This window comes from Oncorhynchus gorbuscha, linkage group LG10 (genome assembly GCF_021184085.1).
Source record: "Oncorhynchus gorbuscha isolate QuinsamMale2020 ecotype Even-year linkage group LG10, OgorEven_v1.0, whole genome shotgun sequence".
Lineage (NCBI taxonomy): Eukaryota > Metazoa > Chordata > Actinopteri > Salmoniformes > Salmonidae > Oncorhynchus > Oncorhynchus gorbuscha.
The window spans coordinates 9,442,095-9,459,316 of NC_060182.1; the positions used below are offsets into that span (position 1 = coordinate 9,442,095).

Consider the following 17,222-nt stretch of genomic DNA (forward strand, 5'->3'; position numbering starts at 1 on the left):
TCCTGTCCTTTGTGGTTCCCATGGTAGCCATATCTGTTCTGAACGGGGTCATCGCCAGTCAGCTGCTGCATATGTTCAGAGAGAAGCAGCAGGACAACCGCATCTGCATCGTCGAGGGCAACCCTACCATGCTGAGCGTTGCTGTGGAGCCAAACCGCACACAGTCGCTGCGTCATGGAGTCATGGTTCTACGTGAGTATAGAGTGGTTGCTCCACTAAAGGTTTTGCGATTATGCTGCGGTACTTAGAGGTCATTTGTGGTTTAGTACAGTACCCTGTGTCACCACTTCCTTGCTCCAGAGCAGCGCAAGGGGACGTTAGACCACGGATTATGCTTTTGAGTCCTTCTGTGTCTCTAACTGACAATGAATGGGCGACATAAACCTAAATAGAAATTGTGCATGACTTCAGTATTACTTACAAAACTGTTTTTTATTTTTTAATGTAGTACTGTAGACTACTCCTGACCGGTCATGTTGTACAGCACCTGAGTGGCACAATATTCTAAGACACTGCATAGCAGTGCAAGCTGTTTTGCTACAGATGCTGGTTCAATAACTGTGCTGTCCTTGACTGGGAGACTCATGAGATGACTGTAGGTTTTTGGTTTCTCTCCCTCTGAAAACATAAATAAATAATTCTAAGTAACAAACTGGCTTGTTTTCCAAATTAGTGACAATGCTCACCCCATGTTCAGGATTGGCCTTGTTCTCGCTCATTTTACGTTATTTGAAAACAAAATAATCTCCAAAATATTGTTATTTTTAAACAAGCAATTATTATTATTAATTTAGAATTATATACAAGCCTGTTGGATATTCTCACATATATATTATTAACCCTGCGATTTTTATTTTCACTGAATCTCCGTTTGGGCATTGGTTAGACTAGAATTAGAAAAGTAGGGTGTAGAAATGTTATGCTCTTAGTGTAACCTTTATTTAACTAGACAAGTCAGTTAAGAACAAATTCATATTTCCAAGGACAGCCTACTACTTCCTCCCTGTTAGGAATTGAACCCCAGTCTCCGGCATGCCTGCACAACATGGGGATTCTTTAGCTAAATAGCCCAGTGCTGTGCTCCTGACCGTGATGTTGTACAGTGCCATATTTCCCATTCCATCCTAACGGAAACCCAGAGGGTTTTTCATTTTTCTTGGAATAGAAACACCATTATATTAATCAAATTAATTAAGCAAGTACCAGTGAAATGTTTGGACACAGCTACTCATTCAAGGATCTTTCTATATTTTTACTATTTTCTACATTGTAGAATAATAGTGAAGACATCACAAGTATGAAATAGCACACACGGATTAAGTTAAGGAATATTTCTTATTTAGGACAGCCTACGCCTTCCTCCCTGTCGGGGGAATTGAACCCTGGCCTCCAGTGTGCCTGCATTCTTTCGAACTGCAGCTAATGAAGGCTATTAAATGCTTCTGAAAGATGCCCTCTTGTGGTCAACTAGCACTAACTAGCATTAATGGCACCAGTGGGTCACACTTAAATAACGTGCAATAGAATTCTGCGGTACCATGCAAGCGGCGCCACTGCAAGTTTTAAAGGACGGACCACTGTACAACTTCTACGCACGCACATACACACACAACTCTGAACTATTCCTTCAAGTGGTAAAAATACATACACACGTCTGTTTGTATGCTTGTATGAACTACAAAATGCAGAAGAGAAGTCCACTCTCTTGACTGTGTGCCATTAAACATTAGAAGTTGGGGTCTCAACTACTGTGAGATGGCACCCATTCAGCCTGAGCCAGCCTCACTCTCCCTATCGCCAAACCCATTCCATTAGCACCTTATTATAGGACACACTATCAAAGAGAGAAAACCCACCGCCAGCTTTTTATACACCTTATTATGGCTGAATAAATCATTTTCATCGATGCACCAAAAAAATGATAATATTATCGCACAGCTTTCTCCATCTGCTGTGCGTGACTAGTTTTCTACACATGTGACCAAAGCTTCAAAGGACAAGTTAACCTCCTTCAACTCCTGATTTCCATAACAACAGTCTGGAGTTGTTTCTTTGTGACATGCGTCAGGCTGCATGCATTATTAGCACAATGCCTCTTCCTCCTGGAGTGGAGCCACTCAGTGATTACATGCACTTGAAACCGTAGTGGGCAACAATCTTTTTAGTGAATTCACTGCTCGCTGATAAATTAATAAAAAAGATAAAATTTCTAGAAAAATTGCAATATACACTCCCATATGTATTTATTTGGACAGTGGAGCTATAACATTTAATTTGTCTCTAGACTCTAGCATTTTGGATTTCATATGAGGCGAAAATATACAGCATTTGTAACATTTTATTTGAGGGTATTTTCATACATACGTCTGTTTTATATAAGATATAAGATGGCACCGATGGAGAAGGTCAACATCTTTACAAGTTCCAACCCCACTTTAATATTTAGTTACTTTTTTAGTGTTTATACTATTTTCATATATGACCGCTAAGCACTTTTGGACATCGATTTTGACTTCGACCGTGTTGGTCATCTATGAACATTTGAACATCTTGGCCATGTTCTGTTATAATCTCCACCCGGCACAGCCAGAAGATGACTGGCCACCCCACATAGCCTGGTTCCTCTCTAGGTTTATAATCCCCACCCGGCATAGCCAGAAGAGGTCTGGCCACCCCACATAGCCTGGTTCCTCTCTAGGTTTATAATCTCCACCCGGCACAGCCAGAAGAGGTCTGGCCACCCCACATAGCCTGGTTCCTCTCTAGGTTTATAATCTCCACCCGGCATAGCCAGAAGAGGACTGGCCACCCCACATAGCCTGGTTCCTCTCTAGGTTTCTTCCTATGTTTTGGCCTTTCTAGGGAGTTTTTCCTAGCCACCGTGCTTCTACACCTGCATTGCTTGCTGTTTGGGGTTTTAGGCTGGGTTTCTGTACAGCACTTTGAGATATCAGCTGATGTACGAAGGGCTATATAAATACATTTGATTTGATTTGATTTGACTTCAAATTCGACTTCAACTCCAACTGTTTATTTTTTCACTCCAGATGCTATTCCTATGTTTTATGAGCTACCAAAACGCCGCCGGCGTAGACATGCTAGATGGGCTGGCACCCTTGTGAAACTGTGATGCAGAGAAAATCGTTGGGCACTCCCCTCCGTTTTATTGGCAAATGTCCAGTCACTCTAGAATAAGATGAATGACCTTCGTTTGAGAGTCACCTACAAGAGAGACTTGAAAAACTGCAATATTATATGCCTTGCTGAAACTTGTTCACAGAACTCAGTGGTTTCTCCATGCTGTGGCACAATCGGTTGACGGCAGCCTCGGGAAAGTCCAAAGGGGGAGAGGTGTGCCTCTTCATGAACAACAGCTGGTGCGCTGCTTCCAGTGTGAAGAAAATCTCGAGATTAAAACCATTCTACCTCACTTCTACCAACACATCTCATGTGCCTCTAGGGGCCCTAAAACTCTAGACACCTTTTATTATACAGAAATGTAAACAAGGCCCTCCCTCGCCCTCCCTTCGGCAAATCAGACCGTGACTCTATCTTCCTGCTTTCTGTTTACAAACAAAAGCTCGAACAGATTTTGTTGTGAAGATACAGAGTCATTAGAGTCATTTGCTTTGGTACTGTCCACATGTAGCGTGTTTTTGGTTGAAAGGTTCAGGTCCAGGTCCAGGTTCAGGAATGGTTGACAAATTACAACATTTACCTGGAGCTAACTCTGCAAATAGCACTGCTGGGTGATTTAAAAAGTCGTAGTTAATTGATTTATAATATAACAATACTCTTAGAAAAAAAAATCTTTAACTAGCCTCTCAAAGCACTTCATGATAACAGAAGTGAGTGATAGTAATTTAGTTCAGTTACCTTTGCTTTCTTGGGAACACGAACAATGGTGGCTACATGAAGCATGTGGGGGCAGCAGACTGGGATAGGGAGAGATTGAGCCAGCTGGTCTGTGCATGCTCTAAAGACGCGGCTATTTAACCCCCCCCCCCCCCCTCCCCGTTTAAAAATGAATTTAGTAAATGTCAATCTAGCAAACCAGGCAACTAAAAGCAGCTTTCCTAGCAATGTTATAGTTCATTTCTAGCTTGTTAGCTAGCTAGCTAATGTTAAGATAGCTGGCTAACCAGTTCAAATAATGAACATGTAATAATCCCAACTCGTAACATTACTACAGCACTTTGTGACATCAGCTGATGTAAGAAGGGCTTTGTACATCAATTTGATTGGTACTACAAACCAGGTTCAATGTTAGCTAACATTAGGCTATAACTAGCAATGCCAATGGCTGTGAGATACAAATAATATTACTACACAGATCATACACGTAACGTTAGCTAGAGAGCCAGCCAGCCAGCTAATGTTAGCTAGCTAGCTAACAGTACGCTTTAACTTGAAATAAAAACCAATCTCTGACAAAATTTGAAATGTATAATATCTGAAAATGTAGCTAGCTAGACTATCTTACCCATGTACATGGATGGATGTTTCTCCCTATATGTTATGGATGCCATGGTTGCCCTTAGTATGAAGATGGAATCCGGAGACAGGTGTTTTATACCACAGCCTTCAGTGTGTTCTCTTTTTGACTCCCTCTGCATATTTGCAATCAAATGCCATTATTTTCTCCATATTCTTATCTATCATACTCTAATTCCATCGGGAATTCCACTGATTTCAAAACTCGGTCCTCGAGAAAGTGGAGAGCAACACTTTTGTAGTTATACTACGTGATATCTTTCAAAAAAAACACATTAGGAATGATTACCTACAGCTCATGTTATAGACAGAAGTGTGCTTCATGGCAGACCAATTCAAACTCATCTCTCGGCATGTCCAGCCCACTCATTATCTCAGCCAATCATTGCTAGCGGAAAGGTTATTCAAATACCTCTCTGGTGAAGTAGTGAAGCGCTTCAGTTTCTTGAAACAAGTCACATATTTGTACTGTGTACTTGAGCTTGTGTCCTCAAAAGTGACTACACCTCAGCAAGTTTTAAAAAGTTTACCAGAAAGGTGAGATTTTAACCTTTAACCCGAGTATGCAGCATTACTACTTATTGTCTTATGGCCCTCTCATGGTAACTAATTACTTTTGGGATTACATTTTAGATTGCATTTAGTTACATTTAATTGGTTTTAAACTTCACTGTCCAAATAAATACATAGGCGAGTGTAGTAGTACAACAAGGCCATTACTGTTCACGCTTAACCTTGGTAGCAGACATTGCACACTCTAGCTCTGGCCTGTCACTCTTGGCTCTAGTTGCAGTCAGTCATGACAGGAGAAGGGTGGGAGGCCCCGTGCTTAATGGCAATCACAGAGCGGAACTCAGTGTGAGTTCATGTGTGTGTAGTGGCGATTCTAAAATCCACTTCTGTGGACACCAACAGTTTGAGATAATGTGTGTGTAAGAGTGTGTGTGCGTGTTCATAATTTTGTTGCATTTTTTTTCTTTCCCCTCTGCACCAAAAGGACAGGGCAAAGGTCAAAGTGGGCCGAGCTATTTCTCTGGCCGATTTAGGTCAATCATTTTTATTTTTATTTTTATTTTATTTCACCTTTATTTAACCAGGTAGGCTAGTTGAGAACAAGTTCTCATTTGCAACTGCGACCTGGCCAAGATAAAGCATAGCAGTGTGAACAGACAACACAGAGTTACACATGGAGTAAACAATTAACAAGTCAATAACAATGAGAAGTTAAACAAACACTGGAATATATCAGAGGGCTTAATCACTGTAAGAGTATATCCAGTATGAGTCTTTCTAAGACGAGACAATGAGAAGTTAACCAAACAGTTTTACTCTTTCATGTTTTGCTCTGTGTTAATGTGTTGGGTGTGTATATCTGTATATACTTGCTGCTTCCTGCTAACGGGCTGGATGGTGGGGTTAAATAGGCTTTGATCAGATCCACTGGTTGAATCAACATTGTTTCCATGTCATTTCAATTCAATGACATTGAATAAACCAGCCAGGTCACCCTTGATACAAGTCAGTATTCGACGTCCATCCTTGTCTGAGGATGTTGGAAGATGATGTAGAAACTGGCCACTAGGGGGGCAACCCTAGATTCATGTAGGTTTCGGTTTTGCTCTGTTGTTGTGGACAAGGATGACAGATGCCTCTCGATTCCAAAGGTTGTAAGTTCAAAACCAGTAATAAAAAGTTGTTTTTTAAAATGGTTGTTTAAAGCCTGTCCCAAACCTTAACCATTTTGAGTTAATGACTAACCTTAAGATTTCAGAGTTAATGACTAAACCTAACCTTAAACACTTAGAAATGTGACATTTGCAACCATTCTGACATGAGTTTGTGAGAGCTAGTTGGAGAGCTAGTTGGAGAGCTAGTTGGAATAAAGGTTAACTTGATGTTGTATGTTGTATGTTACCATACAAATGGCCTGTATGTTACCAGTGGGGAGCCACCGTGGAGCTCCACATGCTATCACTGTTCAGACAGACAGACAGACAGACAGACAGACAGACAGACAGACAGACAGACAGACAGACAGACAGACAGACAGACAGACAGACAGACAGACAGACAGACAGACAGACAGACAGACAGACAGACAGACAGACAGACAGACAGACAGACAGACAGACAGACAGACAGACAGACAGACAGACAGACAGACAGACAGACAGACAGACAGACAGACAGACAGACAGACAGACAGACAGACAGACAGACAGACAGACAGACAGACAGACAGCACTCTGACTGATACAAAACCCCTGCGAGAGCACCTTTCTTCCATCTCTTCCATGTGCTATAGAGCCAATATGACAAAGACACAGGCCATTTGAAAAGACAATGAAACCTGCATCTTTCAAAGACTAAAACCACTCTTCCCTATACACTATATTGTAGAATTTCCACGAAAATGCATCTTGCTAGCTAGGAATTCTGACCTAATGACCAATGGATACAATTCCCTTGTTATTGGGTGTTATGGTGCATTGTAGCCTCGTGGTTAGAGCGTTGGGCAAGTAACCCAAAGGTTGCTGGCTCGAATCCCCAAAATCTGTTGTTCTGCCCCTGAACAAGGCAGTTAACCCATTGTTCCCTGGTAGTCTGTCATTGTAAATAAGAATTTGTTCTTAACTGACTTGCCTAGTTAAATAAAAGTTCAGTTACCATACTAGACCAGCATCGTTCCTATAAGAACTAATTTCCCATAGTGAATGCAAAGGCTGCCGGTCATTCAGATATGGAAGTTTGCTCATTAGAAAGTTCTGTTACCTTAATTATAAGATAATGGTGCACATATACAGAAACACAGACTGGGTACATATGCTGTTCTGTTTCAAGATGAACTTGATTCAATATTTGACATCACTTCTAGCTGATCATCATATAACAGCTATCACAATTATATTCCTTCGTCGAGATTCATTTTTGTCATTGTTCCTTCTATCAGATTATCAAGGACCAAATAGAAGACATATATCAGAGTGGATTGTAAAGCAGCCGTGTTAATTGTGGACGCAATAAGATTGACAATAATAGGTTTCCAGGGAGCATCTCTAATGGTCCTTTATGGGCTCAGATTGAACCACTAAGACACAGCTTGCAGGGCCAATGATACATAGCCTGATGGATACCCATATCTATGGTAATATTTCAACCTTCGCAATTATCCAATGAAAATGGTTTCATTATTTTGCTATTTAGACCCCTAGATCAGCGCCTACCAAAACTAATGTTGGCACCCAGAACCACATTTCAGAGACTAGCCAAAACACCAAAGTTGGTTTGAAAATGTAAAGTCATTTCGTAAAGAGGACAAACTTTTCTGCTCAATGAGTAGAATTCAGATACCGAACTTTAGAGAACGTCAGGGTGGCCAGTGAGTGGATGACCGGGTTGAGGGAAACCGATTGGTCTGAGAGAGCGGACGTGAAACCGCCAGCCTGGAATGTATTTATCATGACAAATGAGCTTCCCTCTGACGCTGACAGCTGATTGGCTGCCAGCGAAGAGCGATCCAGTCACACAGAGCTTTTTTCTGTCACCGCAGGGTGTGTGTGTTCCACACAGATTCAGAAAGCAGCCTGACGAGCTAAACATTGACATTTTAGAAATATGGTACAACCTTTGGTGTTAAGATAGAAGAAGAAGTAAAACATATTTACAATTACAACTTTATTATAACTTACCAATCTACTTATATTGCATACAAGTGATATCAAATCGAATCAAATTGTATTTGTCACATGGGCCGAATACAACAGGTGTTGACCTTACAGTGAAATGCTTACTTCCAATCTCTTAACCAACAATGCAGTTTTAAGAATTTAAAAAAAGTGTTAAAGTATTTACTAAAATAAACTGAAGTAAAAAATAAAATAAAAAATAAGAATATAATAGAAAAATAATAAATAAATAATTAAAGAGCAACTATAAAATAATAGTCCTAGTGATTGTGGCTGCCGCTACATTGATAATGGTTTGCTATGCAGTATTTGCTATGCAGTATTTGCTATGCAGTATTTGCTATGCAGTATTTGCTATGCAGTATTTGCTATGCAGGATTTGCTATGCAGTATTTGCTATGCAGTATTTGCTCTCTAGGTATTTCATCTCGAGGGTCAAGAGGATTTGAGAGTGGTGTTTGACTCGATGCCCCGTACCGTGTGATAAATAGTAAAGTAGTGATAGGCTACCTGAAAAGGTCATATCCCCATTAATCACAGGGGAATGTCAGGTATGAGGTAGAGGGAGTCTTCCTCATTTAGATTAGGACAGGAGAGGCTGAGATCATGTCTGTGACACATCATAGACATTTCCTGGTCCCATACATCATTGAGTTCCTTTAGAACCCTCAGGAGAGCTTTCTTTTTCAGTTTAAACTCCACACAGAGGATTAAAAGGTTAACCTTTAATTAACCTCTGACCTTCCAGCTGTCGTAACCTCTCACCACCTCAGTCAGTCTTGTCGTAACCTCTCACCACCTCAGTCAGCAGACTGTCCAGCCTGAACCAGAGCTTTGTGGGTGTGGTCTAATGCTTAGGCGTCGTTCAGTGATCCTTTGGAGTGGAGAGGTGCGGTAATAGGATAATGTCAGTCCGGACGTCATAATCAATAGAGCACAAATGGAATAGATGGCAAGGATCAGGAGCCACAACATCAATCAAACTCATTTATTTTTCGCTTTGGTTAATTTAACAGAATGTTAATTACCTACAGTATACTGCAGTGGTATTATAATACTGTACTGCTATTCTAACTGTGAAAGCAATGCTAGTCTCAGACCTGCTGCATCTAATTCAACTGTGCAGGCTTTGATCTTGTTGCATTCCAAATGGCATTCTATCACTGCAAGTGCACTAATTTTGACGAGGACCCAGAGGGCTTTGGTCAAGATGAGGAAGCAGAGGGCTTTGGTCAAGATGAGGCCCCAGAGGGCTCTGGTCAAAATTAGGACCCAGAGAGCTATGGTCAAGATGAGGACCCAGAGGGCTGTGGTCAAGATGAGGATCCAGAGGGCTATGGTCAAGATGAGGACCCAGAGGGCTATGGTCAAGATGAGGACCCAGAGGGCTATGGTCAAAATGAGGACCCAGAGGGCTCTGGTCAAAATTTGTGTACTACGGGGATAGGGTACCATTTCAGACAGTCTGAATATTGCCTTAATCTCTGTCTGTCTGTCTGTCTGTCTGTCTGTCTGTCTGTCTGTCTGTCTGTCTGTCTGTCTGTCTGTCTGTCTGTCTGTCTGTCTGTCTGTCTGTCTGTCTGTCTGTCTGTCTGTCTGTCTGTCTGTCTGTCTGTCTCTCTCTCTCTCTCTCTCTCTCTCTCTCTCTCTCTCTCTCTCTCTCTCTCTCTCTCTCTCTCTCTCGCTCTCTCTCTGTCTCTCTCTCTCTCTCTCTCTCTCAGGGGCTGTGGTTGTTGCCTTTGTGGTTTGCTATCTACCCTACTACATCCGGCGCCTCATGTACTGCTACGCAGAGTTTACAGAGTGAGTAACACACAGTCCATGTATCCACCAGACATCACGTACTTTACCAGAGAATAGGTGTACATCCACTAACAAGAGGCATGGTCAGAGGGTCATCCATCAGAGCAGAGTGACATTGAGGAAAGCTCAGCCGTCCAGTCAGAGAGGAGATCAGCCGTCCAGTCAGAGAGGAGATCAGCCGTCCAGTCAGAGAGGAGATCAGCCGTCCAGTCAGAGGGGAGATCAGCCGTCCAGTCAGAGAGGAGCTCAGCCGTCCAGTCAGAGAGGAGATCAGCCGTCCAGTCAGAGGGGAGATCAGCCGTCCAGTCAGAGGGGAGATCAGCCGTCCAGTCAGAGGGGAGATCAGCCGTCCAGTCAGAGGGGAGATCAGCCGTCCAGTCAGAGAGGAGATCAGCCGTCCAGTCAGAGGGGAGATCAGCCGTCCAGTCAGAGGGGAGATCAGCCGTCCAGTCAGAGAGGAGCTCAGCCGTCCATTCAGAGAGGAGATCAGCCGTCCAGTCAGAGAGGAGATCAGCCGTCCAGTCAGAGGGGAGATCAGCCGTCCAGTCAGAGGGGAGATCAGCCGTCCAGTCAGAGAGGAGATCAGCCGTCCAGTCAGAGAGGAGATCAGCCGTCCAGTCAGAGGGGAGATCAGCCGTCCAGTCAGAGGGGAGCTCAGCCGTCCAGTCAGAGGGGAGATCAGCCGTCCAGTCAGAGGGGAGATCAGCCGTCCAGTCAGAGAGGAGATCAGCCGTCCAGTCAGAGGGGAGCTCAGCCGTCCAGTCAGAGGGGAGCTCAGCCATCCAGTCAGAGAGGAGCTCAGCCGTCCAGTCAGAGGGGAGATCAGCCGTCCAGTCAGAGGGGAGATCAGCCATCCAGTCAGAGGGGAGATCAGCCGTCCAGTCAGAGGGGAGATCAGCCATCCAGTCAGAGTGGAGCTCAGCCGTCCAGTCAGAGAGGAGCTCAGCCGTCCAGTCAGAGGGGAGATCAGCCATCCAGAATACATAGATCTTCCTGATCAAATTAGCATAATTTGTCAGATTAATCAGAGCGAGAGTTTTAGCTATGTCCCTCTCTCTCTCTCTCTCTCTCTCTCTCTCTCTCTCTCTCTCTCTCTCTCTCTCTCTCTCTCTCTCTCTCTCTCTCTCTCTCTCTCTCTCGCTCGATCGTCTGACGACACTCACAAAATATAGTTTCCTTAATTGAACCAAACGCACACCATTGATTAAAAGATTCCAAAGCTAAGGAAACACATCCGAGATACAATTAAAACAAAACTTCATAATTGGATTGTGAAGTTATGCTGTCAATAATAAAGGACATTGTCATCATTTTTACAATTTCAGAGTATTATTTCAACATCATAGTTTGAAAATACAATTTTTCAAAAAAACAGGAAAATCGAGTTTTCGACTGCACTGCCATTTTAAGTGGTGTACACTCACCCTGCTGAGAGAGACTTCTACCTACCTCTCCAGCTTTGTCTACGTCAGAGCCTGGAGAGGTAAGAGCAGCAATTTCACTGCTGCATACGAGCGTAGAGTACAGTATAACATCTCTGTAGAGAGTTGTGGCCTACATTCAGTAGATGTCAGTATGATAAGTAAGACGAGGCTGAACCACCCTGCTCAGCTCATGGAAGTGTCTGTTTTAACTTTAGGTTTGATTTTATTTGATTTGATTAGGATCTCTTTTAGTCCCCATTAGGACTAATCTTCCAAGAGTCCTTAAACATTAAAGTACAATTTATAATGCGAACACATTTTCACATATAACACACTATTACAAAACGTAAATAATATACTGACATAATGACCCAATAAATACTCCATCTAAAAAATATAGATTCTTCATCTACTTTAGTCCCACAACATTTCTATGTATTATATTTCAATCGTTTTAAAATAATGTTTACATGTAAATATAAAAAGGTTTCTTGTTTGCTCATTTAATTTATTCCATTTCTTTATTGCTCTAAAATGTTATTTTGCCTATTTCTCTTTCCTGTCTGGATAACGCATAGATGGGGGACAATCTATTCCCAGTATTTACGGAATGTCTGTCTCTTACCAACTGAATACCGTTGTGGTCTAGGGTTAGGGTTAGGGTTCAGGTTAGGGTTAGGGTTAGGGTTCAGGTTAGGGTTAGGGTTCAGGTTAGGGTTAGGGTTCAGGTTAGGGTTAGCGTTCAGGTTAGGGTTCAGGTTAGGGTTGAGGTTAGGGTTAGGGGTCAGGTTAGGGTTAGGGTTCAGTTTAGGGTTCAGGTTAGGGTTCAGGTTAGGGTTAGGTTTAGGGTTCAGGTTAGGGTTAGGGTTCAGGTTAGGGTTCAGGTTAGGGTTAGGGTTCAGGTTAGGGTTCAGGTTAGGGTTAGGGTTAGGGTTCAGGTTAGGGTTAGGGTTCAGGTTAGGGTTAGGGTTCAGGTTAGGGTTCAGGTTAGGGTTCAGGTTCAGGTTAGGGTTAGGGTTAGGGTTCAGGTTAGGGTTAGGGTTCCGGTTAGGGTTAGGGTTCAGGTTAGGGTTAGGGTTAGGGTTAGGGTTCAGGTTAGGGTTAGGGTTAGGGTTAGGGTTCAGGTTAGGGTTAGGGTTAGGGTTCAGGTTAGGGTTAGGTTTCAGGTTAGGGTTAGGGTTAGGGTTCAGGTTAGGGTTAGGGTTAGGGTTCAGGTTAGGGTTGAGGTTCAGGTTCAGGTTAGGGTTAGGGTTAGGGTTAGGGTTCAGGTTAGGGTTCAGGTTAGGGTTAGGGTTAGGGTTAGGGTTAGGGTTCAGGTTAGGGTTCAGGTTCAGGTTAGGGTTAGGGTTAGGGTTAGGGTTCAGGTTAGGTTTAGGGTTCCGGTTAGGGTTAGGGTTCAGGTTAGAGTTAGGGTTAGGGTTAGGGTTAGGGTTCAGGTTAGGTTAGGGTTAGGGTTAGGGTTAGGGTTAGGGTTAGGGTTAGGTTTCAGGTTAGGGTTAGGGTTCAGGTTATGGTTAGGGTTCAGGTTAGGGTTCAAGTTAGGTTAGGGTTCAGGTTAGGGTTAGGGTTCAGGTTAGGGTTAGGGTTCAGGTTCAGGTTAGGGTTCAGGTTAGGGTTCAGGTTCAGATTAGGGTTAGGGTTCAGGTTAGGGTTAGGGTTAGGGTTAGGGTTCAGGTTAGGGTTAGGGTACAGGTTAGGGTTAGGGTTAGGGTTCAGGTTAGGGTTCAGGTGTGGGTTAGGGTTAGGGTTCAGGTTAGGGTTAGGGTTCAGGTTAGGGTTAGGGTACAGGTTAGGGTTAGGGTTAGGGTTCAGGTTAGGGTTCAGGTGTGGGTTAGGGTTCAGGTTAGGGTTAGGGTTAGGGTTCAGGTTAGGGTTCAGGTTAGGGTTCAGGTTCAGATTAGGGTTAGGGTTCAGGTTAGGGTTAGGGTTCAGGTTAGGGTTAGGGTACAGGTTAGGGTTAGGGTTAGGGTTCAGGTTAGGGTTCAGGTGTGGGTTAGGGTTAGGGTTAGGGTTCAGGTTATGGTTAGGGTTCAGGTTAGGGTTAGGGTTCAAGTTAGGGTTAGGGTTAGGGTTAGGGTTAGGGTTCAGGTTAGGGTTATGGTTCAGGTTAGGGTTCAGGTTAGGGTTCAGGGTTCAGGGTTCAGGTTAGGGTTAGGGTTCAAGTTAGGGTTAGGGTTCAAGTTAGGGTTAGGGTTCAGGTTAGGGTTAGGGTTCAGGTTAGGGTTAGGGTTCAGGTTAGGGTTATGGTTCAGGTTAGGGTTATGGTTCAGGTTAGGGTTAGGGTTCAGGTTAGGGTTAGGGTACAGGTTAGGGTTAGGGTTCAGGTTAGGGTTATGGTTCAGGTTAGGGTTATGGTTCAGGTTAGGGTTAGGGTTCAGGTTAGGGTTAGGGTTAGGGTTCAGGTTAGGGTTCAGGTTCAGGTTAGGGTTCAGGTTCAGGTTAGGGTTAGGGTTCAGGTTAGGGTTAGGGTTCAGGTTCAGGTTCAGGTTAGGGTTAGGGTTATGGTTCAGGTTAGGGTTAGGGTTCAGGTTAGGGTTAGGGTTAGGGTTAGGGTTCAGGTTAGGGTTCAGGTTCAGGTTAGGGTTCAGGTTAGGGTTAGGGTTCAGGTTAGGGTTAGGGTTAGGGTTCAGGTTAGGGTTAGGGTTCAGGTTAGGGTTCAGGTTCAGGTTAGGGTTAGGGTTCAGGTTAGGGTTCAGGTTCAGGTTAGGGTTAGGGTTCAGGTTAGGGTTCAGGTTCAGGTTAGGGTTAGGGTTCAGGTTCAGGTTAGGGTTCAGGTTAGGGTTAGGGTTCAGGTTAGGGTTCAGGTTCAGGTTAGGTTTAGGGTTAGGGTTCAGGTTAGGGTTAGGGTTCAGGTTAGGGTTCAGGTTCAGGTTAGGGTTAGGGTTCAGGTTAGGGTTCAGGTTCAGGTTCAGGTTAGGGGTAGGGTGCCGGTTCCTAACCTGATATGCTTCACAGATGTACTCCACTCCTTTATCATCTGAGACCTAGTGGTCAATTTAAACATCTGTCTTGGAAAGGACGGTAGGAAAACATTTGGACAACAATAATAGTGGTTTATAATGTGGAAAACTATGAGCAAACATTTCCCTAAATTTACAATGACAAATTAGTTGACATGTTTAGCATTGTATGTGTCAATAAAACACATTGATTCTTTATCCCTGTGCTCCCCTCCTCTCTCCTCCCCCCCGCCTCCCCCTCGCCTCCCTGTGCTCCCCTCCTCCCCCCCCACCTCCTCCCTCCTCGCCCCCACCTCCCACCTCCCTGTGCTCCCCTCCTCCCACCTCCCTGTGCTCCCCTCCTCCCACCTCCCTGTGCTTCCCTCCTCCCACCTCACTGTGCTCCCCTCCTCCCACCTCACTGTGCTCCCTCCTCCCACCTCCCTGTGCTCCCCTCCTCCCACCTCCCTGTGCTCCCCTCCTCCCACCTCCCTGTGCTCTCCTCCTCCCACCTCCCTGTGCTCCCCTCCTCCCACCTCTCTGTGCTCCCCTCCTCCCACCTCACTGTGCTCCCCTCCTCCCACCTCCCTGTGCTCCCCTCCTCCCACCTCCCTGTGCTCCCCTCCTCCCACCTCCCTGTGCTCCCCTCCTCCCACCTCCCTGTGCTCCCCTCCTCCCTCCTCCCACCTCCCTGTGCTCCCCACCTCCCTGTGTTCCCCTCCTCCCACCTCCCTGTGCTCCCCTCCTCCCACCTCCCCAACCTCCCTGTGCTCCCCTCTTCTCACCTCCCCGTCCCCTCCTCCCACCTCCCCCCACCTACTCCCACCTCCCTGTGCCATTTCTCCCACCTCCCTGCACCTCCCTGTGCTAACTTCCACCCACCGACTCCCCACCTCCCCCTACCGACTCCCACCTCCCTATGCAACCCTCCACCGACCTACTCACACCTCCCCCTACTCCCACCTCCCCCTACCAACTCCCACCGACTCCCACCTCCCTGTGCTCCCCTCCTCCCACCTACTCCTACATCCCCCTATCTACTCCCACCTCCCTGTGCAACCCTCCACCCACCTACTCCTACCTCCCCCTACTCCCACCTCCCCCTACCGACTCCCACCTCCCTGTGCAACCCTCCACCCACCTACTCCTACCTCCCCCTACTCCCACCTCCCCCTATCTACTCCCACCTCCCTGTGCAACCCTCCACCCACCTACTCCTACCTCCCCCTACTCCCACCTCCCCCTATCTACTCCCACCTCCCTGTGCTCCCCTCCACCCACCGACTCCCACCTCCCTGTGCAACCCTCCACCCACCTACTCCTACCTCCCCCTACTCCCACCTCCCCCTATCTACTCCCACCTCCCTGTGCTACCCTCCACCCACCCCCCACCTCCCCGACAGGGAAGGATATGATTACTACCACTACTTCTTCATGGTGACCAACGTCCTCTTCTACGTGAGCTCAGCTGTCAACCCAGTCCTCTACAACCTGGTCTCAGCCAACTACCGGGAGATCTTCTTCAACACGCTCCGCTGCTTCTGCGTGCCGTGTCGTCGCAAGAAACAGAGACGTGTTCTGATCAGACACTCCACCAGCATCTCCAGTAACCACACCTTCTCCTCCAACATCATCAAGGAGACCGTCTACTGACCACCCCCCCAAAAAAACCACTCCCCTGGTAACGTTCCATTTTAGAACTGCAGTGTATGGAATCTATTACTCAGTTGGACTCCATGTATGTTTGATGGGGAGCCTGGTACTGTGAATCACTGACACATTGTGCCACATAAACACACAAAAAAATATCCACAATTTGATATATTGGTGCAATCATCTGAAAGAAAGACTGAGTAAGGGCGTTGTTCACTCAAATTATGAAATTCCATTGGTTTCCTGTTAGCAGTTAATGGACGAGGTATGACAGCAATCCATGCTTTTGGCTTAGTTTTCACATGGTAGCAATTTAGCATTTGTTAGCACATTCAATTCATGGGACCGATATTAGCATTTGTTAGCACATTCAATTCATGGGACCGATATTAGCATTTGTCGCGCATCGTGTTCAAATCGTATGTCTGACTTTGTTGAGATATACAATCAATTTTGGGCACTTTTGAACATGATGTGCAAAAAATGCTAATATCGGTCTGATGACTGCGGAAACAGAGCCAGGGCAAAAGCATGACTTTATGTCATATCTTGTCCATATGCTGCTTACAGGGTGATCAAAACAACAGGTTATTTTGTCATTTGGGTAAACCATTCCTTGAAGTGTTGGATATGGTAGTCTTTAGCATTGTAAATATTGTAAACATGTATGTACATTCAGATTTTTTATAGAACTGGCAACGCATACTTGGTTTTATTCACATACTTTACAAAATGATATGAATATGGTGAGATCGATCTGCACTCATCAACATGTCTGGATCTTTGAAATATGAGGCAAAAATATATATTCGGTGAAATTTACCAGGAAGTGACTTCCCCTCAGCTTGGTCATTTCTGGACTTTGAACTCTTTATGAATTATCTTCATTGGGCAAAAATGTTGCACAATGGTCTTCAAGCGCAAAAACTTAGTACATTTATCCAAAAACACAAATATATTTTTTTATCTTAAATGCATTTTCACAAATGTTATGACATAATCGTGAAGCCCATTCAAAAGGTAGGACACATGATACTAAAGTAAAGTGGAAAGGGCACAGGGAATTATCATTTCGCTCAGACTCACAGTACATGGGTCTATTTTTAAAAGAGACAGAGAACGATTGTCAAAAATGATCTGCTGCGAATGTAACGACCAGGAAAGAGTATTGATCACAACAAAATCTCTGGCCTTGTAACAACAACAAAAAAAACATGGCCTTG

The 17,222-nt window shown here is 44.7% G+C and overlaps 1 protein-coding gene across 1 annotated transcript in view; it reads left to right on the forward strand.

Moving 5' to 3' along the window:
- LOC124044994 (neurotensin receptor type 1-like) overlaps positions 1 to 16,453 on the forward strand; it is a 49,452-nt gene extending 32,999 nt beyond the window's left edge. Inside the window, exons 2-4 of the mRNA XM_046364197.1 lie at positions 1 to 192; positions 9,902 to 9,983; positions 15,750 to 16,453. The exon at positions 1 to 192 is cut by the window's left edge and continues 10 nt beyond it. Coding sequence (XP_046220153.1) covers positions 1 to 192; positions 9,902 to 9,983; positions 15,750 to 15,999 — 524 coding nt within the window. The 3' untranslated portion in view covers positions 16,000 to 16,453. The remainder of the gene's footprint in view (positions 193 to 9,901; positions 9,984 to 15,749) is intronic.
- The last annotated feature ends 769 nt before the right edge of the window (positions 16,454 to 17,222 follow it).